General features: G+C 48.4%; 1 protein-coding gene across 1 annotated transcript; it reads right to left on the bottom strand.

The window, feature by feature from the left end:
• Positions 1–145: 145 nt before the first annotated feature.
• On the bottom strand, positions 146–26757 carry smoc2 (SPARC related modular calcium binding 2). The gene is made up of 13 exons (XM_080016314.1): positions 26663–26757; positions 19520–19682; positions 17161–17267; positions 16716–16815; positions 15495–15539; positions 11011–11061; positions 10477–10551; positions 8174–8360; positions 7301–7383; positions 2232–2331; positions 1661–1908; positions 916–953; positions 146–711 (listed from the first exon to the last, which is right to left on the bottom strand). Exons 1-13 carry the CDS (start codon positions 26744–26746, stop codon positions 688–690), a joined length of 1305 nt encoding a protein of 434 aa, XP_079872440.1. The 5' UTR covers positions 26747–26757; the 3' UTR covers positions 146–687.

The raw sequence follows: 26757 nt of genomic DNA, 5'->3' as shown, positions 1-26757 counted from the left end.
AGAAGAAAATACAAAAAGGTTTAAATAAATGACAAGCGTGAAGGCAAACGTCAGGCGAACTGGATTAGCGAGGCCGGACCTTTCGCAATTATCGTTGACGTATTAAGGCAAATGAAAACCACAGCAGAGGCAGGTGTATAAAAGAGTCTTTTATTTCTAATAAACATGGATACATGTGAAAATGGTGGAGTTTTTTTTTTAATTCGTGTTATGATGCCTGTTCCCACGACACCGGCCGGCTGCTGTACAAAGCGCGGGAATGCAATAGGTTAGAACGTGCGCGGTGGGATTTCCAAGTTATCGTCGCCTTTTAGGAAACGACTCATCGATACATCTGCATCATCATCAACAACAATAATTGGAATAATAACACAACGGGAGGGGGCGGGGGGGGGGCGGGGGGGCACAAAATGCAACGTCACACATGAACATTTGTACAACTCTCAAAAGTGTACTTTTCAGACACACAAAACACACATACATTGTATGTGTTAAATACTTTTTGCTTGTCAGGACATAAAAAGCCTACTACATTATTCACAGATTCAGCAGTCTGTTTAAATACCTTACCTCTACAAAGTGAATTTACATTTTCTTAAAGTACAAAGTGCAAATACTATTGTTTTCATGTCGCCAACTGACAAAGGGTAGAATCTCCGAGAGCGAAGGGAAGCTGCGAGCGTGGCCTCAGCCCTGCTTCTTTGATGGATTCTGAGGGGAGCGACAAAGAGAAACACCGGCGTCATGAACAGGCACCGCGCCGCTATTATTTCATACATTTCATTGCAAATTTGGGTTTTTTTACGTTTATGGAACATATTGGCAACTTGCAAGGCGGCGACGGCCACACATTCACACTCTGCAAAAGGTCCGGGTCACCGATGATCACATTTGGAAGGTGTTCATTTTACTCACCGGTTTACTGGAGGAAATACTCTCTCCCGTCTTGGCCCCTGTGGAAAAAAAAGAAAAAAAGAAGACGGGCACCGGCCTTAATAACGGCGCTTTCGTTTCAGAGCCCGAGCCTCCATTCTTTGACAAAAAGGACTGGGACCATCTCAGATGGAAGTGAGGAAACGCATCCAGCAGCAGAGACAGCGACGGAGGAAGGAGTCACAGAAAGAAGACGTGGTGACGGAGGGCTGCAAGGCACCACCCAAAAGTGACAAAGAATGATGTCTATCGTCCATTATCAAGTTACACGTAGAGATCTGAGTATTTTGGGATGTTCAGACACTTGTTTCTGATGGAGTTTCGTATGTTGAGTTTTAAACTTATAGATCATATCGTCAGAAAATAAAGAAGGGGATTTAGATGTTTGTTTGGAAGTTTAAATAAATAATCTAGACCGATTGACAAGCTTTTTTTTCAGGTATATATTCATAAATGTTTTTGATGAGCAAACGTTTCGGCCGTCCCAAATTCAATTGTGTTGAGCCGTCGGCCCCCGATAAATGAGGTTCCGCTGTAGCTGTACTTCTTTTTTTCCAGGACTCTCAGTCTGGTTGACTAATGCAGTCAAGCAGCTAATTCGAATATTGCGCTTGAGCTGATTTGAATGCAAAGTCACAGTGAATCACTTAGCAAACTGGGAAACATTTTCACTCCTTTCCTAAATACGGTCGCTGGGCAGTTGGGCGCGGTCGGTCGCTCCACTCACCGTCCTCCTTGGTTACTCCCAAGCAGCCCATCAGCTCCTGCAGGGAAAGAGCTTTGTCGTTGCTGATGTCGCAGTACTCCACAAACTTTTTCACACACTTCTTGGGCTTTGACTTCTTGCGCAGGAAGCGTTTGAAAGGCTTGATCTCCTTTTTGCCGATGTCTCCGCTGGAGTTCTTGTCCAGCTGGCTGAAGTACCAGTGCACGACCCGCTCCTCCAGGGTGTGGCTGGGGTCCGGCTCTGCCATCCTGAAAGCAAGGACAAGCCAGCCAACCCGTCCATCAGCCAGGCAGCTCCACTGTCGATTGCGCCACTTATTACCCTTTCCATCCAACCATCCGCCCATTAATTATCCATCCATCCTTCCATCCATCCATCCATCCATCCATCCATCCATCCACCCACCCATCCAACCATCCATCCATCCATCCATCCATCCATCCTTCCATCCTTCCATCCATCCATCCATCCAACCATCCGCCCATTAATTATCCATCCATCCATCCATCCATCCGTCCACATCAACAATAACGAAAACTCAACAAATCCACTGGTGTGTACTCTACAGTACCTGCCCGCTGAGGCTGGATCTGTGACAGCATGCACCATGTCTGTCGACAACGCGTCAAGAACACTCGTCAGGAACTCTGTTTTCTTTGCCCCGGGGCAACCTGAAAAAGCAGAACAACGATAGGTGCACGCATTATAGGTTTAATACCAAAGTAGATATATATGTCAGCACACCTAGAAAACGGAAAAAGAGTTATCCGACCGTCAACAGCGAGGCAACGGCGTGGAATGCTGTCTTTATAGGTGGCCTAATAAACGTCTGAGTAGGGACGTCAAATAACAGGAGGTATAGTTTTAACGTGACTAGCACGTAAAGAGCAGGGGATAAAAAACAAACGAGACACAGTCACAGTTGTCTTTTACTCCCCTCTATAAAGTGGCAGACCTCCCCTCATCTGGAAAAGGAAGAGGATACCTGCCAATCATCCCAGAGGCCTCTGCACAGAGCGTTGGCTCCTCACAGCTGCGAGAGCTGGACGACCTTCTTTACGGACCAAATCTGAAGCCTCCACTATATCTTCTCCACACGTTTATAAACAAGACCTTTCTAGTTAAGTGGATCATTGTTGATCTAGATCATTAACCAACAATGACAGAGGACTAAAATGACATCTGATCTTTCGTTGGTTTTGCTGGAGCGATGAGCTGACTTAATAAGGACGTGGACGCCAGCCTAAAAGGAAACACGAATGTCATTTAAAGGCTTTTCAAAGCGACGTCCAAACAAGCTCGCTTCATATGCAGACCACAAACAAAAGAACAAATGGGCCCCGTGATACATTCACGAGGGAACGCTGAAGTAGAATGGCTAATGATAGTAATTGTGTGTCAAGTCATATAGTTTAAGGAGCGCAGGGGCCAAGGCTGCCATGGAAGAGCTGAAGGCTACAGAGGAGCGAGGACTCCCTGGATTCCTCTCCCGGCCCCGCGTGGCTTTCTCACAGTCCGTCTCCCACCCCCCCCTGCAACTCCGCCTGTGGAGTAGAACTTCTCCAGGCCTGCGCCGCCTCTTTTATGGCCCAGGCCTGCAGGGTCAGATTCTCCAGAGATGGAGATAATAGCATGCTTTGCCCCACTCTAACAGGTGGCGACCAGCAGCGGGATAAACACCCGACAACCCGCCTCCGCTCCGCCTTTCCCCACGATCAGCCCCACGCCGGGCGGAGGGCTGAGAGATCTGCACGTCCAAACTGTTACTCGCCGTCTTTTTTTTTTTCACATATTCTGCTCTGGCTAAGGAGACTTGCATTTAGAGTTTTAATAGCCCCTCTCTGTTCCAGACCCAATAAAGTATTTGACCCACCTGTTAGGGGATACAGCAGTGCCTTGTGGGACGTACAGTACATATTAGTCCAGACGCTCACACGATTGCACCTTCAGCAGGTAAAAGTTTTTTTTAGGTTTTTTTTCACCGCAGACCGACGAGCGATGCAGTAAACTCGCCTGGCGCTGATTCTTTCATCATTAAATGTTCTTTTTTGTAATCCCGCAGGAATTCGAATGCGCCTCTAGAGCCACCAGGTACAGTACACCGGCCCAAATGAGATCCGCTTGGCAGCAGAGGTTTGTTTTGTGGCGGCGGGACAGATGGACTCCTGTCTGCCGTTTGGAACTGAGGGGCAGGACGCAAACGCTCACACGGTCACCCAAAGGAAATTGAGTCTGCCACCTCAAATCCCTTTTGACACCAGAGGTTCAGCAGTAAATGCGCTGCCACTGTGTGAAGGCGACATTTATAATTATCAGAACACTAACAAGGGTTTACAGCCACTGACGCAATAGCTCTTAAAGAAAACAAGATGCTGCGTTTTCCTTTCCTCTTCTCTCCGTTCCAGCTTTTTGTTTTTGAAGACACCTCTGGTACAGGACAGGTATGAACGGCGGTCAATCCAAACTGTATGTGTTTGTACTGTGTGTGTGTGTGTGTGTGTGTGTGTGCGTGTGTGTGTCTGATTCAAATTCTTGCCGACTGACGAAATATTTGGTCAATTTGTGTCTCTCCGACTACAGTCGGTTTTCAAGGTTGCGGTGGTGCTCTCTGTTGGGATGTTGGCTGGACCTTCATAGCTGATGCTGCTGAAGGGTGGCTCAGTGGTAAGCCCTGTCGCCCCACAGCAGGAAGGTTGCTGGGTTCGAATTTGACTGCGGCAACTGTGTGAAGTTCTCCCCATGTTCACACGGGTTTCCGCACCCTAAAGACATGTCTGGGTTGGCCAGTCCTGCCGATGTCCCTGAGCAAGGCATCGGTCAAGAACACTATTAACAACAGCGCCGTGGCAGCCCACTGGTCCTAGATACGCAAGATACTAGGATGGGTTAAATTAACTACAGTAGTTTCCCTACGGGCATTGGGGCGACAGTGCATGAGCTAGAGCGGGGCGTCCGGTCCTCAGAGGGCTCCTGGTTCGATCCCCGGCTCCTCTTGGCAGCACGTCAAAGTCTCCTTGAGTAAGACACTGAACCCCTAGTTGCTCCCGATGAGCAGGTGTGTGCCTTAAACGGTTGCCGTCACCATCGTCGTGTGAATGGGTGAATGTGAAGCATGTATTGTAAAGTGCTTTGAGTGGTTGCAAGACTAGAAAAAGCGCTCTATAAATTGCAGTCCATTGCAGTAATTGCAGTCCAAGTGTATTCAAAAAATCCACAAAAGCCTATGACAAAATCCACTGGTTCCAGTGGAACAGTGGGTCTCTCTCCTGTGTACTGAACCTGCTCTGCTACATGCAGCACCTGCGAACAGAGCACACAGTCCTGCCCAGGGCAGGAGTGTTACGTAAACAGCACTGGATGGGATGGGAACAGTGGCTGCACTGTTTGCAGGCTGTCGGGTTATTAACGTGGTTACCAAAACCACAAAAAGAAACAGCTAAAAAGACAGCAAACCTGCCAAGTACCTCTCAACAGTCAACCTTGATTCTCTTGTACACGGCGCCTCTAAAACCCAGCGATATGATACCCGTCGCTCGCTTTCTGTTCAGAAAATGACGTTCGTCAGACCGTCGCCTGGAAGAGGTGTGTGAAAGGAGAGGTGGACTGAAATCGGCCGTCCCTGCCGCGGGAGCGGTGCCAATCGGCTTTTCCCGTGAGCAGCCTCTTAAACCCGCTCAGCAGATTAGACCGTTTTTTTTTTCTTTGCCTCATTGTTCCTCCAAATCTGCCTGAGACTAGCATGACCTGCAAACACCCCAACCCCCACCACCAGGAGTGTTGTTGATGGCTGATCGCACCATAATCACACAAATTAGTCGCACAGCAAATATTTAAGTGCGGCCTGTGGATAGGTGGATAGGAGACGTTTGACCGCTCTGACAATGGGAATTATATGTCCCCAAAGTTATCTTTCAGAAGGCCCATAAAGTATGGGCAATGGAACCCCTTTGATATCTTATTTATTTATTTGTCTGTTCACCAAAGTTGGGACAGTGGCCAACATCATTTTAAACCCTGGCCATGAGAGCGTTGGTTCTGACACTTGGAAGCAGGGGATAAATCAATGACTGGCAATAATATGGCCACTGTGGCTTCAAAATCTGTAATGCCACCATGGTTCTCACAGAAATGTCCAGTATTTTTGTCTGTACTTGCTCAGTGTTCTCACTCGGCCGCGGCGTGCGTCCCTTAAGTCTACTGTCACCACCAAAAGATGATATATATTCGGTGATCAGCACTCGAGGGCTGGAGGACACAGAAGATTTTTCTATCACAGCAATCATTTTCCTTATGAAGTGAAATGGCATGTTAAAAGAATCCTACTCCTATTTTTACAGACCTCTACAGATGGAATAGTTTGGTTCAAATGTTTGTATAATTTTTCATTTCAACTGCAAAAGTCCACATTAAGTCATGACCATGTCTTCATTCCATCTTAATGCCATGTGGCTGAAAGATGAACTAAATAATATTAATGGAATGATGCTGGCCGTGCTCGGGACCCGAAATCCTACCAACCTAATATGCAAGGCTACAATCACCGCCCCCGCCCCAGAGACTCCACCCCCACCCTCCCACACCAGGCACTCCCTGTCCTCCCTCTGCGTGGAGTTATCTCCGCTGTCGTCAGCCTATCTCTCTCGCCGCCTGTCTGTGACAGGCTTATCGGCATCCATCACTATCTCCACCTCCCTCCCATGCTGTTCTCTGCTCTGTCCCTGCTATCGCCCCGCTATCTCCAATTTCCCCATGTCAGCATGACACCATGCCACCCACCACCCCACCTCACCCCGCACATCTGCCTGATACCCCTCTATCTTACTGCCGCTTCCCCTCGCACAGCGAGGACCAGTATCTGGGAATCTTCAACGCTCTATCTTGCATTTTTTGGACCAGTGGTGCGAACGAGGTCAACAAAGACGCACAGATACAAGCACACACACAATCACACACATTAATCCATTCACTTACTCACACACATACAACTCGCACACACGCACACACACGAGGACAGGAAACAGATTCGTTGCATACAATCAGGGACCAGAATAGACAGGCAGGATGACAAACACGATAAAGCACTTTCAGATTGTTGTTTTCGTAGCGCATTGAATTGAGACTTTAAGTGATATTGGAACATTTCATGAACTGTTTATTGTATTAAAAAGAGTAGCTAAATAGAAATAAGCAAAATGATTGTACAAGTCATGTTGTGGGCTTTGTATTTCTTCCTTAGGGGAAACAGTTTGAGTGTGATTATTATTTTAGATGGCTATCAAAAGCAAATGAACAGCTTAATAGTTATTTGAGAAAAATAAAATATCGGATCGATACTTTTACTTTTTTGCGGTATCGGTACCGGATGGGAAATTCAAAAGTGGTATCGTCCCATCCCTAGTTTTCACCTGTTTAATGTTTGGCCAAAGAGGGCTTAATTTTCCGTCACAAAAAAGTCCCATTTGCAGGATAAGCTGAGCAATGCAGCAGAGTATGAAAAACTGAAAAAACACTTTCTCACCTCTGATGCAAGTGAGTTCACAGATCAGTTTAGGGAGTTGCCAATCAAAACGCCAATAAGAACAATAGCTATCTTATTCCCATTCCAACATACAAGCTTGTCCCAACCCCTTGGTGGCCTACCTTGCAAATGTCTGCTCCTATAATGATCCTTTGGTCTGGTGGGGTGGGCTCGAGCGTTGCCGTCACACTTTGGCTGCTCGTACCTGTGACACACAATAAAAAACACATAAACCTTTTTTGTCCGTGTATGAGAGTAATTCACCCAGGATCTCAAAGCCATGAAATCTCGAGAACTCCAAAAATCGGGTCCGGAAAGACGGGAAGAGAGTGGGGGAGGGAGGTTGGAGAGGCAAAAAAAGAAATATGGGCGACAGAAAGCATAATCAGAGAAGACGGAAAAAAAGACAGAGAAGAATGAAGACAAGGGAGCGTGGGACACACAAGGAAGCTTTCAGCGGCCTCCCTCGGAGCGCCAACAGAGCCCCAATTGCGGTCGTTGCATGACTGTGCCAAGAGACGGACCCGGGACGAGGGAAGGGGGGGGGGCTCCACACTTGCACATGTGTGCTAATGCGTCGCCTGGCACCCTGCCTGAGGCCTTGTTAATCTGATACCCGCCTTCGTTGCTCAAAAAAAAATCTGTACTCTGCAGAGTGCACACACACACACACACACACACACACACACACACACACACACACACACACACACACACACACACACACACTCACTCACGCACACACGCACACACGCATACACACAGACACAAATACACAGTTTCAGTCTGACCCTCTGCCCTCTCACTCACCGTCACACTCAAGGGTCCTGCTGTGGCATTCACTGTCTGTTTCATTCACATCAGAAATGACGTCCATGAGACCCGAGGGGGGACAAAACAGCGTAATAAAGAATGGGGGACGCACAGCGCTAGCGGGGCTGCGAACAGTCCCGTCGTGCGTGGGTGGGTTGGGCGGGGTGTGTTCTCTCGCGTACCTGGTGGAGGTGCCCGGAATGGGCCGTCCCGTGTCCACCAGCACGCACCAGCAGTAGCCGGTGGAGGGGTGGCACTGGACCGCCCTGTAAAGCCCCCCGTGGGCGCAGTCGGGCACAAACACCGCCTCGTTCTTGTGCTGCCTGGCTTCCTCCTGCGCCGACTGCTGCTCCTGGTCACACGATGAGGCTGGGCGGGGCAGAGGTTGTGGAGGGGAGGGTTGGGGGTTAAACTCAGACGGGGTATACAAAGGTGTGAACACGCACGCACGCACACACACACACACACACACACACACACACACACACACACACACACACACACACACACACACACACACACACACACACACACACACATATACAGTATAAACACATAAAGTACACAATTTAGAGGGAGAAAGCTGTCCCATATCCAGTGAACAGGAGACTTTGTCCAGAATGATGGACTGAAATCACAGCTAAGCATATCTGGCTGTATATATATATATATATGTATAATTTTTTATTTTTTATTTTTCTTTAAAGTAGAAAAAAATAGATACATATACTGTATATACAGAATATACAGAACATACAGTATATCTATATATATATTTTACTTTCGAGGAAGATGGTATTCAAGTGTCTGGAAAGTCAGAAGCTTCCAGCTTCCAAGAGGAGGATGAGCTGTCGGGATTGAGGGTCCTCAGTACTCAGAGACGGCAACCGCAGACGGCTTTATCAGCCCCCCTCCCGTGGCACTGTTTACGGACATTAACAGGCTAATGACTGAGCAGGGGCCCTTGTGCACAGAGTTAAGTAAATATTTGGATGCCCGGCTGCCCTCTGTTGATGGGTATGACTCAGAGAGAAGCTTGGACGGACGCGAGGGAAAAAAGTGTCCGGTCGCCGTCGCAATTACCTTGTTGGCTCCTTCTCGCTTACATATTGTGAGCCCCCCATACACACTCTGTCTCTCTCTCTCACACACACACACACACACACACACACACAGACACACACACACACACACACACACACACACACACACACACACACACACACACACACACACACACACACACACACACACACACACACACACACACACACACACACACACACACACACACACAGACTTGTGGCACAGTAAAGTACCAGACATTTCACAGCTAATGGCCCCAAAATACAAATTTAAAAAATCGGAATATTTGAATCCTTGGCAAGTGCCCGCCGTGTAAGCAGGATAATCTACGTCGAGCTGTGAGCCAAACCCAAACCCCGCCCGCTGCGCCGTGCACGATTGGTTGATAATCACACACCTTGACATAGATTATTCCTCATCTATTAATATAAATATTTGAAGTTGTTGCGCTGCCGCGTTTCAAGAATGAAACGGCTCATTGTCTCGTGCATACACAGAACAGAGCTCAGCGGGGAGAAAGAGAGAGAGAGAGAGAGGGAGAGAGAGAGAGAGAGGGAGAGAGAGAGAGCTCTCAGGGCTTTCAGTCTGTGAGACTCAAGGAAGTGAAATAGAAGCACAGATCTCCTGGCTACAGGGCTTTCATCATCTCGCTCGCTCTCCCTCTCTCTCCGTTCAGTCTCTCTTTGCTCTGGAATCCACTGCATGGGACCTTTTTGTTGGGAGGGGCTTTTCTTTCTTTCTTTCTTTCTTTCTTTCTCTCCTTCTTTCTCTTTCTCTTTCTTTTTATGCCAATACCCCAGAGAGTGCACGGGTAATCAAAACCATCAACACTGCCTTCTGCCTTCTTTTACTTGCTTTAAATTATGATAATGGAATTCACACACACACACGCACGCACGCACACACACACACACACACACACACACACACACACACACACAAAAATAAACCCGCTCTCACGTGTGCGTTGGCCTCCACAAAAGAGTTGTTTTATGGTGCGTGCAATACTCCCCAAAGAGAAAAGAGAGGCAATTGATTCATGCAATTATATCAGTGTGTGCATGTGTGTGTGAGTGTGTGTTTAAGAGGGGCGGAGAATGGGACCAACCAGAAGAACGGAGGATGTTTTTTTGTGTGCCATGTGCTGATAATTACAGCAATGCTGCAAAACTAGGAGCCCCAGATGGAGCCAGATCATCATGTACTCCAACACCAAGATGTATCGGTTTTTCAACCCACCGCTGGTCCCCAGAAGGACAGAAACAGCCCCAAACCCCGGTCGCTCACATAAGCACCAAAAAGAAAAACAGACGTTGGAGGAGGTTTGGCCGAGGTTTGGCCGAGGTCGGCAAATACCAACCGGTCCTCTCATGAAAGAGGAGCGTTCTTTGAACCTCACATTGCGCTCTGGTTCTGTTGTTCTGTCGACTGCGGACCTGCTCCGTCCACAGCGTCGGGTACTGGGAGATGATGTCTGGAAGAGATCATTGGGGGCTGTTTTACCACCTCCAGTGAAAACACAATCACACATAATCCATTCCAAGCTGTTGACCAATACATACGGACGATACAAAGTCGAAACCCCCCAAATAAGGACATTGTGAGAATAATATAGGGTTTGTTTCATTGGCAAGAACGCTTCCACCTCAGGTAGCAATTTTATGGCTCATTACAGTAGGAACCAAAGAATAAATGATTGTTAGGTGCCTTGATTTGGCCCAACGCCATTTGGTTTCTCGAGCCCGGAAGGGCGCAAGGGGTGATAGAAATGAACAAAACAAAAACAAAGCAGTCGGGTGATGCTATCCCCGCTCCATCGACGAGAAACCCTCCGGTGATGGTGGAACCCCGTGAAAGGAAACGTCACGCCAAGTGAGACAGAGCCGCTAAGCTTCGGTTAAAAAGCGGGCGAGGGCCCTTTGCCACTTCTCACCTTCTTCTTCCGCTGGGGGCTGCTGTTCCTCCACTAGGCCGGCGGAGTCATCTGCGTTTAGAATGGAGAATATTTGCAAGGAGACTACAATTATGGGAGTAACGTAGACTGGACAACACTCAACTATGTAAGATTTGCACATTGCCCCGGCCAAGAAAGAAAAGAGAAACACAGAGACAGGAGGAGAGAGAAACAGACACAGCAAGGAGAGAGAGACAGGAGGAGAGAGAAACAGACACAGCAAGGAGAGAGAGAGACAGGAGGAGAGAGAAACAGACACAGCAAGGAGAGAGAGAGAGACAGGAGGAGAGAGAAACAGACAGCAAGGAGAGAGAGAGAGAGACAGGAGGAGAGAGAAACAGACACAGCAAGGAGAGAGAGAGAGAGAGAGACAGGAGGAGAGAGAAATAGACACAGCAGAGAGAGAGAGACAGGAGGAGAGAGAAACAGACACAGCAAGGAGAGAGAGAGAGACAGGAGGAGAGAGAAACAGACACAGCAAGGAGAGAGAGACAGGAGGAGAGAGAAACAGACACAGCAAGGTGAGAGAGAGACAGGAGGAGAGAGAAACAGACACAGCAAGGAGAGAGAGAGAGACAGGAGGAGAGAGAAACAGACACAGCAAGGAGAGAGAGAGACAGGAGGAGAGAGAAACAGACACAGCAAGGAGAGAGAGAGAGACAGGAGGAGAGAGGAACAGACACAGCAAGGAGAGAGAGACAGGAGGAGAGAGAAACAGACACAGCAAGGAGAGAGAGAGAGACAGGAGGAGAGAGAAACAGACACAGCAGAGAGAGAGAGAGAGACAGGAGGAGAGAGAACCAGACACAGCAGAGGGAGAGAGAGAGAGAGAGAGACAGGAGGAGAGAGAAACAGACACAGCAGAGAGAGAGAGAGAGAAAGGAGGAGAGAGAACCAGACACAGCAGAGGGAGAGAGAGAGAGAGAGAGAGACAGGAGGAGAGAGAAACAGACACAGCAAGGAGAGAGAGAGAGACAGGAGGAGAGAGAAACAGACACAGCAAGGAGAGAGAGAGACAGGAGGAGAGAGAGAGAGACAAGAGGAGAGAGAAACAGACACAGCAAGGAGAGAGCGAGACAGGAGGAGAGAGAAAGACAGGAGGAGAGAGAAACAGACACAGCAAGGAGAGAGAGAGAGACAGGAGGAGAGAGAAACAGACACAGCAGAGAGGGAGAGGGAGGAGGTACACCAGATGTGTAAGTGGTTATTGGTTGAGAGGTCATAAGATTCCAATACAGTGGCAAATACAACAAGAGAGACTTTGCGCCGAAGTACAAAATTGAGTTATTTCAAATGATTCGGGAGGGAACTTGGACCGATTTAGCGCTGCGGTCCCCCCCCCCGTTTTTCCAATGCCTTGGTATGGATTACAAAAGAACTCCACAAAACCAGGCAAGAGGGGAGCGGTGAGAGTGGGCGTATGGAGGGGTTGGGTGGGTGAAGAATTGGTCGCACGCATGATTTCAGATGAGACAATTGACGGCGGTCGAGTCGGTCTTTAGTGTTTTTTAGAGAGAGAGAGAGAGAGAAGCCTGCGTCCTGTAAAAATGTTGAGCGGTTGGCCTCAGCCGGTCGCTCAGTCGCACGTTTCGCTCGCCGCAGCGAGGACTCGCCGCTAAACCTCCTGTCCCGCTCGGTGGATATGAAGACAAACACCCGCTACGGCCCAATATGGAAGGTGTGTTATTATCCAGTTAACTTACGGATGGAAATGCCATTTCGGAAAAAGGGTATTCATGGCCTTGATTTGCAATAAACCACTAATGATCTGCTGTAACGTTGTGGCCTTTAACATGGTTCTAACACCTCTTTTAGCGTGTGCCAGGAAAACCCCCACGCTATTTGTGGTCGCCCAGCATCAGTTGTACTGCCTTTGTATCAATCAGCAGTTAACAAACACAGTGAGCCTCCTCCAGGCCGGCAGAAGGAGATTTGGTGCATGGAGCCTTGATAGGGGCTATCAGATTCAAGACCGGGGGATTGCCAAGAAGACTGTCCCACGAAAACTACCGATGCAATCAGTGCCGTTTTCAGCGTAGGCACGCCGCAAATCTGCAGTTTACTCTGCTTTTCAGCGCCCTGTTTATCCAGCCGGCTCAGATTAAACCGCAGTGCTCACCAGCCGACCCACTCGTCTTCCTTTCACCATCCCACCGTCTCACTTTCTCTCTCTCGCTCTTTCTCTCCCTTCATTTCACCCTTGCTTTTGTTTATGTACAGATCTTTTCCCCGGCAGTGGTTCTGTGTGGAGCAGCGGGTGGTCAGCAGGGAGCGGCAGCCCAATGGCTGAGGGTGAACAAAAAGTTTTCAAAAACATTTTCTTCCTACTTTGTCGCATATCTGTTCATTTACATAAATTTGTTAATCTTGTTTCCTGCCATAGGCGCATTTGCCGTGGGCCCATACTGGCATTCAGTGGAGTTTTGCTTTCCAGCTGCTCGGCTCCACTCAGCCACTTGTCCGCAGACTTGGCATCCATCCCCGAGGAGCGCAGGAAAAAAGTGACAATGGAAGAAGTGGTGTGTTATGAATTCAATGGTGGGCATCAACATGAACCGATGGATTTTTTAATCTGTTTTTAAAAAGTTTTGGCGAACAGCGAACAAGCCACATCTTCCAAATGATTTACATCTAACTCAGAAGGGTGAAAGACATAAAAGGGTGTTTTGTGTTTAACATAAAGTTCTGGCTTTGTTTCCCGTGTCCGCGTGAAATAATTATATATTGTATTACACCTCGCTCTGCCTCTGGTCTAATAATACGTTTTCTGTGACAATAAAATTGCATACCTAGTTCAAAATCGAATCAATCGTGTCATTGATTACAAACAGCTCGTATGTATGTGCACACGTGCGTTTTAGCCTCCCCTACCATATCACCAGCACACACTGTCTGTGTGTCTGTCTTGAGGCTTCTGAGGCAGCGTGTGGCTGCCTCATACAGCAGCTGTCCATCACATTAACAGGCCGACTGAGGTTGCATGGCCATGCTGTCGAGTCAACCTGCCTTGTGCATTATTGTCATTGCTCTAGTGTATTGGTTTGATCGTTGGCTGTTTGGGGGGATACTCTGTTGTTCACAGGGCTGAAAACACTACTGTCAGAGGTGTTACGCTTTCTGGTGGAATTATCGGCCTGTGTGATGGGGAAGGGCGGGGGAGCTCCAACGAATATTTTGCACCAAGGCCCTTGACAAAATATGTTTCGCCCCTGCTTGTAATACAGACACGTGCTACGGACTGTGATGTTGTCTGGTGGGATTCTACATTAATATATGGGGGAGGGACTCGCCATCATTTTACTCTTGACTCTCACCCTTATTGCTTCACGGTTTCAACCACGAAAAAAAAAACCATTAAATAAAGGGCAAATTAAAAAAAATATTGCTCACATACAGTAAATCATAAATAACACAAATGTACTGTTTAAAGTGAAACAAATGGTATTCACAATACTTGTTCTGGCCTTAGAACTTTATATCTTATCAAATAACATAAAATCACTATTTATTTACTGAAACTATGTGCAAACATGAAACACGATGGGTTTTATAACTACACAAGCCTTCACAATGACCGCGACAATTTTTTTCAAATGTATCCCACAAATAATGCAATTTGCAGCTTTTTATGAGCTAATTATAGGGGGGGCGGTTGATTCCTCTACTAATACAGTGTTTTCGACTGTAAACAGCAACCGCCAAAACTTTCACTTCCACTGCCGTCATCAGTCAGGCCAGCTGTATGAAAAGAATGAAGGTTTAAGATACACAGCATCACCAGCAGGGCCTGGGAAGACATTAGTGGTTCTATGGGAGGAAGGCAGTCATTTGAGAGAGACCAATAGAAAAACACAAAACAGAGTAACAGAGACAGAGACAGAGAGAGAGAGATGTAAGACTGGGAAAATGAATTGTCCGTAAACTGCCCTGCTGCTGCAAAAGAGCAATGAAAACACGTCTTAAAAAACCCCCGAAATAAACATGTTTCAGAGGAGGGAGGGATCCCGATCCGACAGTGTTCCATCGCTGGGAGCGTCTGCGAGAGACAAGAAGCAGTTACACGGTGGATTCAGGCGACGTCCGTTAAAAGTTCCAGTTACCCTTCTTCTTGAACCTCCAGGCTGCTCGCACCGTTCCCAATTGACAAAATATTGGTCAGGCAAGTCTTAACAGGCGATCCAAGCCAGCCACCGCAGATATCCTGAGCGCTCACTAACACAGGTGCGAGAGACCTCAGATGCAAGACATACAAATGATGAAATAGCCTTCATAAGGCATGTACATGCTTGAAATACGCATGCAGGTGTGTGGCATACGTGTGCACTGAATGCACACAGACACACAGACACACACACACACACACACACACACACACACACACACACACACACACACACACACACACACACACACACACAAACCAAGCAAAGAAATATAATTCTTTCTTTGTGTAAGGTTCTCACCTGCTTTTCCGGGCTCTCTTGGGCTCGCCCTCTCCTGTTTTGATCCTGAAAGAATATGACAATGGGTTCAGAATTAAGGGTTTTCTGTGATGTCCTCATCACACTTCTGTGACGACCGCTTCTCTCGAAAGATGACATCAGATGACGACAGTAACCACAGCAAACGGAAACTGTAATTAATCAACGGATTTAACCAATTTAGTGGCAGCCAAACCATCCGCTGCCATCACCCTGTGCTGACCTGCCTGGACGTAACATATTGTGTGTATGAATTTGCTCCCCAGAAGCCTCCATTGCTCTTGCTGTTACCACATCTGTGACCCCCTTTCAACTCAAGTGACGGCAGCCGCCAACATATGGCATTGGTTATTTGATTGTTTGGCAGATGCCGCTCTCCAAGCATGCTGACATTCCTTGCAGATGCAATTTATTGCTCAACACTGCGGCAACGTTTCTATGGTGGCTCATTCAAACCACACCCCCCACCAGGCCTTGAGCAACACACACACACACACACACACACACACACACACACACGCACGCACACACACACACACACACACACACACACACACACACACTAACTGTCCTCGGGTGGCCCTCACATTCACTGACCAACGTCCCACAACAGAATGGATTTCTTTGCATCCACATCAACCGCTATTACCACACACACACACACACACACACACACACACACACACACACACACACACACACACACACACACACACACACACACACACACACACACACACACACACAAGCGTGAACAAGTAATGAGGATGCCAGTCAGGTTTACTGTGTAAATGTTAACTTTGTAGCTCGATAAACGAGGCGTAGCTTGTGGAGCTCGTTCTGTCAGACAACTTGACGGCGCCACATGCTCCACGCCCTTTTATGGGCGGGACTATTTAAGCAGCCAATCCCTCCTGCCCTACCTGCTTTGCTGCCTGCTTTGCTTGCTGTGTTGCTGCGCTCCCGCCCCCCCCACCTGCATCCACCTGTTGGGCTCTACTCTTCTATCCAGTAGGAGGATACGAGCTCATCGCTCCAATATTTCTATCTCTAGCTCGAATATAATATCAGAAGCATGCTTCAGTGTGCATGTGTGGGATAATATTATAATTTATTATAACTTAATATAATTTCAAGATAAAGACATTGGCAGATGCGCCACACGATGCTAGCTGCAGCCCAGGCTGAGTTGATGGTGCCTACCTTGGCAACGAGGCTTTTTATTGGCCACCGCTGAGCCGCTGATCGGTCGCCCATTGGGTGTGACACACCAACAATATCCAGTATAGCTGTGACACTGCACCTGTGATGGACGCAGCACGAAACCAATGCACAACACAGTTAAATATGACTCAGGCTAAGGTAAGGTACCGTCAGATAAGACAAGACAATAATATAGGATGTATAACCCCGAGAATGAAACCTGCTCCCAAGTTCAACATCAAACAACTATTATTACTGTCTAACAGCGAGACTCAAATGTATCGATGGATCAAAAGCTACGAATCAACTTGTCAAGATCGGAGCAACTGTTTCCATGTTACTGCGTCGCATGACGATGCCAAAAACAGGTTTGTAAACAGTTCCTTGTTCCTGAGGCGTCGCTCTCTAAGCCCCTGGACCCGGTCACGTTCAAAAGGGAGGATACCTCGCTGTAGGTGCCGTCGGGGTTGCACACGGGCACAAAGACCTGAGGGAAGAGCTTCTTGGCCTGCTGCTCGGTGTACTTCTTCTCCGCTACGCATCTGGACGTGTCTGGAGGAAGAGCAGAAACCTTTACAGCCCCTGCAAACTCACACTGACAAGCCGCGCGAATGCTTGGCGCGTCGGACTCAAAAAATGGGACAAAAATAAAAGGGGAAAGAGTGAGACAGAAGGAAAACACTTCACAGCGTTTCGGAAGTGGCAGATGCTTGTGCGGCTGGGAATAGAACCAGCACCCCGCTCTCATTAGGAGGGAATGGGGCGAGTCCGTGCTGCGAGTCCCGATGGCTGAGTGGTAAAGCCATTAGCGAGGGAGGGCCGTGTGCGCTCCTGGACAACATTCCAGTCACCCAAGAAAAGGGCTGATGCACAGGAAAAAACCTGAGGAGCTCCGAACCTCCTGTCTATCTGTCTGTCTGTCTGTCTGTCTGTCTGTCTGTCTGTCTGTCTCTGTACATCTTTTGTACACGCTCTCACTGATCCGCACACTCTGTGTCTTTATGTTTCACGCTACCTTTTAACCTCTCTGTAGTCCTTTCTCGTTTTCTTTGCCCCTCTCAATTTGACAGTTTCTCATTCTCACTGTTTCTCTTCCTCAACATCAAACATCATCTCAGCCTGGCACCGGCTCCTATCTCTGTCCTTCTTCTTCTTCTTCTTCTTGTTCTCATTGTTGTTGTTGTTGTTCTTCTTCTCCTCAAGCACAGGCCATAAAACTGGGTCAAACATCTTTCCATCCTGGTTCTTTCACATGTGCCCGTCAGAGCTGGAATCATCTTCCCAGGAGCCCTCAGAGCCAAGAGGACCAGGTAGCAACGGGACCGTTGTTGGTGAGTGCATGTGACACGTTGACCCACCGCACAGTGCCCCAAGTGACTGGCAAGCAGTCAGACTGGCTGGCTGGCTGGCTGGCCGGCTGGCAGGCCGGCTGGCAGACCTCAATCGAATTAAAACAATGACTCACACTAAGTTTAAAAACATTTGCCAGTCTGGGTTAGGAGGCGCTGCGACGCTGGCGTGGCCCACAGTGGATTGTCCCATGGTGTCAGGCGGAGCTGGCTTGTCTCCGCTCGCTGTGTGTGCCATTGTCACTGACACGGAGAGAGCACGAGGACCTGAATGTTCCGGATGAGAGAAAAAACAAGAGAGCGGAGCTTCTTCTAAAGTTAGCTCCGGTGGAAAAAATTAAACAAAAAAGAAAAAAAAAAAGCCGCATCTTTCTCCAGGGGGCTCTGACCAGACAGCGGACTGGAAAAAATGAGAGGACACTTGAATCATCTGGGACCCGCGATCGAAAAAAAAAAAAAAAACAACAAAAAAACCCCAAAAAACTCCGTTGCCAGTCTCGCTGTTCCCAAACATAGAGCCATCTCTGTGCTTTGAGAGGGCACTCTGGTTCGTCTCAGCTGCTCGCGAGACTAGCCACACTCTGCGTCTCTGCCTTTCGCCCTGACCTGCCACCCAAAACGGGAGCTGAGGGGGCGACGGGAACGTGGTCTTTTTTTTCACACACTCCCTTCTCTTTCAGCTTCGTAGCTGGAATCCTCCGTTCTCTCCGCCGGCCCTCCCGTCGTCACATCCAGATATTCCGCTTCGACGTCGCCATGGTGATCCCAGTACAGGCATGAAATGAAGGAATGTTTTTTCCATCATATCAGCGTTCTTCTTTGGCCGGGCCCTAAAACCCTTTTCTCTCTCGCTCTCTCTCTCTCTGTCTCACGCTCTCTCTCTCTGTCTCTCTCTTTCACTCTTCCCTGATGTTGTAAAGCATAAGAATAGGGCATTGTAGCTAGCGTTAGGGAGTGGAGCGGAGGAGAGGGTGTGTGTGGGTGTGGGTGTGGGTGTGGGTGTGGGTGTGGGGGACAAGTGTTTAAGCTCTTCCCTTCAGCGATGGTAACAACGGGGGAGTCTGTGAGTTGCATGACCCCACTGGCTTTTCCCTTCTTCTCCCTCTCACATAGTGTGGGCACAGAGCGATGCTTCCCTGCATTCCTCTGCCAGTATGCAGATGTATTATGTGGTGAATAAAATCAGCCCAAAATCAGTAAATTGTTTTCAGGTTTTTCTCTCATTCAAAAGCATAATTTATCCAATTTCCTCAGATCACATGAGCTCTCCAAAACATTCTCTCTCCGAACATTTGAGTTGAGCTCAGTGAGCCTGACGAGGGCGCCCTCGACTGTCCGACCGGCGTCGAGGAAAATCGGCGCCGCTGAACTTAATCGAAACCCGCGACGCTTGCGACCGCGCCGCGTTCCGCCACCGCCACCAGCGCCCAGACGAAGCCGACTCGTTGCCCTGACCTTTGCATGGCCCTCGGATCACCTCCAGCTGCGGGTCGCGGCACTTGGCGCGGAGGAACTCACAGCGCGACGCGAAGGTTCTGCCGTCGGAGGCGCACAGGGGCTTCCGTGGACCCCCGTTGCATTCCATGTTGCACTCCTTGTCCTGGTCCACACGCAAGAACTGCAACCAAAAAGGGGGGGGGGGTGGGAGACACAGCATAGAGGATGAGGATGGAGAGCTTAAAGGATAGATTTGATATTTTTCAACGCGGCCCTTACTAAAATGTTAGTTCCCATAATGTATAACTACTCGTGGCGCAACCTCGCTGAACGCTTCACTGTTGAGAAACTCGCCCGCTCTGCCGCAGAGACTCACTGCGCTCGAATGCCCAATGGGGCAAACGTTTCAGCCGTTAAAAAACATAAAACCCCCTTTTTGGAACGGGAAGCTCTCATTACAACGACCAACCAGGGCTGTTGCCCAAAATATGTTTTGGTCTGGTGATGGCATTTTAATGTATCAGCGCGGCACTTTAGCTGGTGCCGCAATGGTGCTGGCGCAACGGTGGCATCCACCAGTGCATCTCTGCACACACACACACAGGGCGGACGTGGCTGTGTGCTTGTTTGCCGGCGCCGCTGGTGATGCATTTGGACAATAGCTACGGAATATGCACCTCTGAATTTGGCTCTAAATATCTTTGAATATCAGCAAAGCATTTAGGAACCGTCTGAAAGGTACAAGCATTTCATACTGCAATAACTTATTAATTATCAAACCAAACCTCATTCATCAACAACTTTTATTATGATCAGAAGCACTTCCCCCTTTATTTAAACTTTTGAGGAACAACTGTGGTAAGTCCTCCAAGCATTTAATTTTATTTCATTTGATACTTTTGTCATATTTCTTACACACAATGATTTATGGTATGGAGTTTCTAGTTTCTTACATTACAACCAAAATAAGTGATTTGTGGACAGCAAAAGAGTCATAAAAACCTTAAAAAATTATAAAATGCATTGTTTGTCACAACATTTTTTACATTTTTTTTTTTTAAAGGAGATTAAACACAAATCACCACCGCAGATGTTGTTAAGCAGGGGTTTATGAGTTCTAAATATGGGACAGAATTTAATATTGGAGAAAACTTTCGATGATCAATTTTGTTGATAGGCCTAATATGCCAAAATACACGACCACGACACTGTTGCCAGCTGCAAAAGACATACAGAGTAATTTAAAAAGGCTCATGTAACTTGTGGAGCTAGTTCTGTCAGACATGCCCCCCCGCCTCCACCTGTTGGGCTCTGCTCTTCTGTCCAATGGGGGGATTCCAGCTCGTCACTCCTATATTTCCATCTTATTTAGTATGTCTATGTTTTCTGTACAACTCACCAGGAGTGATGAGCAGTGGAGCCCAGACGCCCAAACTCAAACCATGCCAAATAAATAAAAGATCATTTTAGATTAAATCTAAGAGTTGTCTGTCAGAAAAAAATATTAATAGGCATTCAGCATTTATGCTGAATCAGTTAGCAAGGACTGAGCCACGACGAGCACTGGTAGTTAAGACAGTTGAGATGCGAAGCTGCAGTCTTACAGTTCCTGGTAGAACCGCGTGTTTGTGCTTTCTGTCCGTCCTACTGGGCCTGGAAGCGTCCGGGCCCAGCCATGTGTTGTCTGAGAGAAAGGTGTCCTGGATTAAAAAAAAACAAAAAAACAAAAAAACGATTGACCGCCCTCCTTCCTTTTTACCCCCTAACACCTGGACAGGTATTCACCGAAAAGGATGATTTTACTCATTTAAAAGATGCAGAATGCATTGGATCATCTGCGCCATTTCCGCCATTGTATGAAGCCCCCTTAAACCGCACACACAAAGAGGAGTGTATGAGGGCCGAGGGCGGGTGGGGGGGGGGGATGCTCAACAAGCTGTGACTGCTACTACTAAATGAAAAGACATCGAAAGGGAGTGTCGCTGAATAGAGCGTGGACAAAGGGGGCGGTATTTGAGTTGTCGTAATGCATGCAAAGCAATGTGTGATTCATGTATTTCTCTGAAATAATGAATTGGGTTCTATGAATAAAATAAATGATATTCTATAGTGTTTTGTGTCCTCTTCAGAAAAGCAACCGTCACAGGTGCTGCTTGGAGAGCAAACATCCGTCCGCCTCTGAGCGCTTGTGTGCTAGGGGGACGTTTGCGTGCGCGAAGCACTGCTTTTTATGGTGCTTTGTGCTTTTGTTTGGTGCTTTTTTTTTATGTGTTCAGTGGAACACCCCGTTACAATATTATGTGTTACTAGACGATCAACACAGACGGACAGCCACCCACCAACCAACCCACGCACGTACGCACGCACGAACGCATCTAGGCCAGCACGGAATCAAAGCCTCTTTTAAAGGCAGGCCGTATAAATCCATCAGGAGTTAATGAAAAAATTAGGACAAGGTGGAGCTCTCACGGAGAGGGGAAAAAAAGGCCGCCTCTTCCATGAAGACGGAAGAATGATCAATAATAATTGGTATTTAATATTTTTTCTGACATCTTACAAATGACTTCACACACACGCGCACATTCAACATTCAAAGAAAAAGCAGGGTTGCGGGGCTGCAGGATGTCGGGGCTGCCTGGGTCTGGTCCCGCACCTGGACGAGGGGCTGCAGAGATGGAAGGGCGGCACTGCCCCGGGCCAGTGGGAGACCCTCTCTGTCAGCCCGGCCCCCGTAAATCTTTTGCTGGGAGAAATAAGTGGCCCGTTGGAACACATAGCAATGCCAGCCGCAAGGAAGAAGGCAAGACACGAACAGGAGGAAACGTCCCCACCCCAACACACACACACGCACGCACACACACACACACACACACACACACACACACACACACACACACACACACACACACACACATACACACACACACACACACACAGACGCACGCACGCACGCACACACACACACACACACACACACACACACACACACACACACACACAAATGCACACACACACGCGAACGTACACACACACACACACACACACACACACACACACACACACACACATACATACGCACGCACACACACGCACACACGCACACACCAACCTCAGTTCCTTTGTGTGCATCATTGCCTTTGACTGACAGTCTCCCGTAGACTGGGCCTACAGAGAAATCTCAAACGCTCGTTCCCACTCCCTCTAACCCTCTAACCCTCTAACCCTCCTGCCCTCCCGCAGCACTTCGAGTGGGCCACCGCAGCTGGGAGCGTCCACCCCCGACCCCCACCACCCCCCGCCTCGCCCCCCCCGCCCCGCTCAACGTCCACTCGAGCCTTTGACAGCGAATCCCCGATACATAAACCCCAAGTTGCTGTGATGTGCCAGTCAGAAGGAAAAAAAAAAAAAAACATCCCCCAGCAAAGAGGCGCTGGGCCGCAGACCTCGGGCCACCTCGGCGCTCACGCCGCGCCATCATTATCACTTATCAAAGCCTGACAGCCAGTGAAATGACAACTCAAATACGCTCATTCAGCAGCTCGGTATCTCGCTATTTGTCCTCTGTCCACCACACTGCGGTGTGCCAAGGGGCTCGCTAGTTCCCCCATCCCAGCTCCAGAATCCAAGTGTCGAAAAACACAGTGGGCCATGAAATCAGCCGCCCATGAAATCCAACCACCCGTATTCTGAACAAAGCAAGGCGACTGCGCAAGCACAGCGCTGCCCACTCGATCCCAAGGGTTGATTTCACCATCGCGACCGGCGACCAGTGAAAGAAACTCTGGCCAGCGAGAGGCGAGGGCCAATGAGGAGGAAGGAGCCCTCGGGAGATGAATGCCGCGGAGGTGCGCTGCCGTTTTCGCTGCGGATCAGCCGTGCGCTTGGCCGCGGCGGTGATGGATGGCCGAGAGGCTGGGGCTTGGCCATGACACTCCTCACCATGTCTCATTCCAAACTTTCCTGGCCCCTCGCAGCGCCGTCGCACAAACCGCAGCCCCCCGGGCGGAGAGTGATGGATGGCGACCCGCTCCCTCCGCTACATCCAGCGCAGTGTCTCCGCCCTGATTTACCGCTTCATTCGGCGGGGAGAGAAGGACCCACGCACATTTAGTTTGTCCCATAAGTCATCCCTCTGCCCCATCCTGATGTGCTTTCTCACTTTCTCCATCTCTGATTATCTATCACTTTGCCTTTTTCTTTCTTCCCTCTTTTCTCCCCTCCCCACAAGTTTGCTGAAACATGGGAGACGGGATGAACAGGGGAACACAGGCAGAGTGTAAAGTGAAAGTTTTTTTGTTTTTTTTTCCAAGATCAACCGGCATATAAATTAAATCCTATTACCTCCCCCTAGATTCTGCGGTATTGTGGGACTGAATGGAGTGCTGAGGAGGCGAGCCTCCAGCAGAGAACACATTGTAGGCTGATAAGGGCCTTCTGGTCCGTGAGGCCCCTTTTTCCAAGGCCCAGAGAGGCCCCTCACACCATGGCCTCCAAGGGTCAATAGGGGCCCCAGCTGAGATCCGTCGCAAAAGTGTTAAATAGCCTTTGCAGGAGTTTCCTGCATGGATGCAGAGGGGATCATTAGTTTCCAGCATGGCGCAAAGGGAAGAAAGTGACAGCCTTTAACTAGGCTATTAACTCAATCAAAGGCAAGGGCGTTTAATTGCTGTGAAAGATGTAAAAGAGAAAAGAAGAAAGCCGGCGTGAAAGGCCATCGATGGTAATGTGAAGATAAAAAAAAAAAAAAAAAAAGCAGCAGTGCAGGTGCACAATTTTATGAATGACTTGGGGGCGATAGAGCTGCACGTTATTCAAACGTGTGTTCGGTGCAGGTTTGAACAAGAGGAGATCATTGTTCTACGACTCATTTTCACACACAATTCCGGGCGTCCTCAAACCGTGGAAAAGTTCTGCCACACAGACCAACTAGAGAGATTTCCCAATATTTTCACTTGACTATTTGTAACTCCACTATGCACAGAATCACTTTGTTTTTTTCAAACCGACCGTAACCCAATCGCTCATGTGTCATTAAAATGACATAGGTCACCAAATTCAAGTAAATCCAAACCTTGTGTTCTAACTTGACAAAGAAGCTGGACCAATGGCTATAATCTCATAAACGGTTACCGAAGAACTTGGATATTTTGGCACACCGCAGAGAACATCACTGTATCATTCTTGCGGCCACATGTACACTGTCCCGCTGGTACAGCGACCGGTATAAACAGATATACACGGTATTCACCTTTTACTCTGGCCTTTTACAGCCCACTCATCATCCACCGGCTGTGCCTCATCCTCAGTCATCCAACCAGTCCAAATAATTCACCCACTTCACCAATTATCACTACAGCCGAGGACTGGTTGTCTGTCGGCGCACATGTCAAATCCAAGGTCGGCTGACTGAAGACACAGGTAGGCTCATTTATCTGCTCTGGTCCCGCAGAGAGAAAAGTGTGTGTGTGTGTGTGTGTGTGTGTGGATGGGGGGGGGGTTGAATACAGAAATGGGTCTGCACAATGCAATGCTTCCTCCCACATTCCACAATTCCTTGTGCTGACAGTGGGAGAAACTCTGTGACCCTTCAGCCCCAGGTTAACAACTCACGGCCATTTGTTTCCAATTGGATATTAAGGCATCTTCACACGGCTCGTAAATAACGGTGCTCGGGGCGGCTCGCTGTCGCATCAACCTGTAAATCATAGAGGCAAGCCTCTGACATTCTGCATTCCTTATATCTCCGGCCTCTGGTATCCAGTACTGTCGATCATTTCTCCCCTGCGCACCGCAGGCTCGAGAGGAAGAAGATCCTTATTACAAATCAATTAGTATATAACTGACACTATCTATGTATATATTGATATACCTCGATATGTATATATATATATATATATATATATATATAAATTTACATATATATACGTATATTTATATAGAAACTCAAAAGTTGTATTATGAGTTTGATCTCTGCTCTATATCTATCTATATATCTATCTGTCTGTCTGTCTGTCTGCCTGCCTGTCTGTCTACCTATCTATCTATCTATCTACCTATGTATACATATATATATATATATATATATATATATATATATATATATATATATATATATATATATATATACATATATATATACATATACATATATATACAGTATATATATATACAGTATATATACACACACACACACACACACACACACACACACACACACACACACACACACACACACACACACACACACACACACACACACACACACACACACAAGTCCATATTTGATCATCTGGAGCCCAAGTAGTGTCAGCTTAAATACTACCTGGGACACTACTTTGCCTGGAGAGCCGAGGTTCCAATTAGCATGATTCAATTCCCTCTTATAGCACCGGCCATTGTGCTCTGCTGCTGTAAATAATGCCATGTGCTTTGGAACAATAGAGCTGCTTATATGGCAGAGTCTAGTCCCAAAACTGCACTGTCATCGAAGTTCTTGGATGTAAACCATAGCTGAATACTTGGACTCTGGGCCACTGGCACAACAAGAGTGAACAGGTCAGAGAAGCAGGCAGGCGGGCAGACAGGCGGGCAGACAGGCGGGCTGGCAGACAGGCAGGCAGGCGGGCAGGCAGACAGGCTGACAGACAGACAATGCAGGCAGGCAGGCAGGGAGACGGGCAGGGAGACAGGCAGGCAGGGAGACAGACAGACAGACAGACAGACAGACAGACAGACAGACAGACGCTGGATGGATCTGATCCCAGATCCCGGTGGTAATAAGGCATCATCTGCACAACAGAACATCCTCCATCTCACACACGAGGGAGCCTCCAACTCGGGCACAGGCTCCTGCGTTGTGTCGGTCGAAACGGCCTTATTTGTCAACATCTCATCAGATAAAATCCACGCAGAACACACTTCCACGCGGCGAATCAAACTCCCCAGACTCACGCCCCGTGTCTGAAACAAGCCCCGGCTGGGAACAGGTGGTGCCGTGGTGGAGCACACCGCATGGGACCCGCCCGGTACTTTCACACGCACCGCTTCGACACCAGCGGCCGCGGCGACGCAAACGCGGCGTCCGCACGTTGGACGTGGAGCCGCGCGTCAGGTCCGACGAGCCGCCGAGCGAAAAGCCCCACGAGGGTCCCCGCGTCCTACCGTGAGAGCGGAGAACTTCTGCGCGCAGGCGGCGCGCAGGCAGCAGAGCAGCAGCGGCAGCAGCAGCGGCGGCGAGACGCGCATCCTGACGAGCC

This window comes from Zeus faber (assembly GCF_960531495.2).
Source record: "Zeus faber genome assembly, chromosome: 16".
Taxonomy (NCBI): Eukaryota; Metazoa; Chordata; class Actinopteri; order Zeiformes; family Zeidae; genus Zeus; species Zeus faber.
This window is presented reverse-complemented; position numbering and strand designations above follow the sequence as displayed.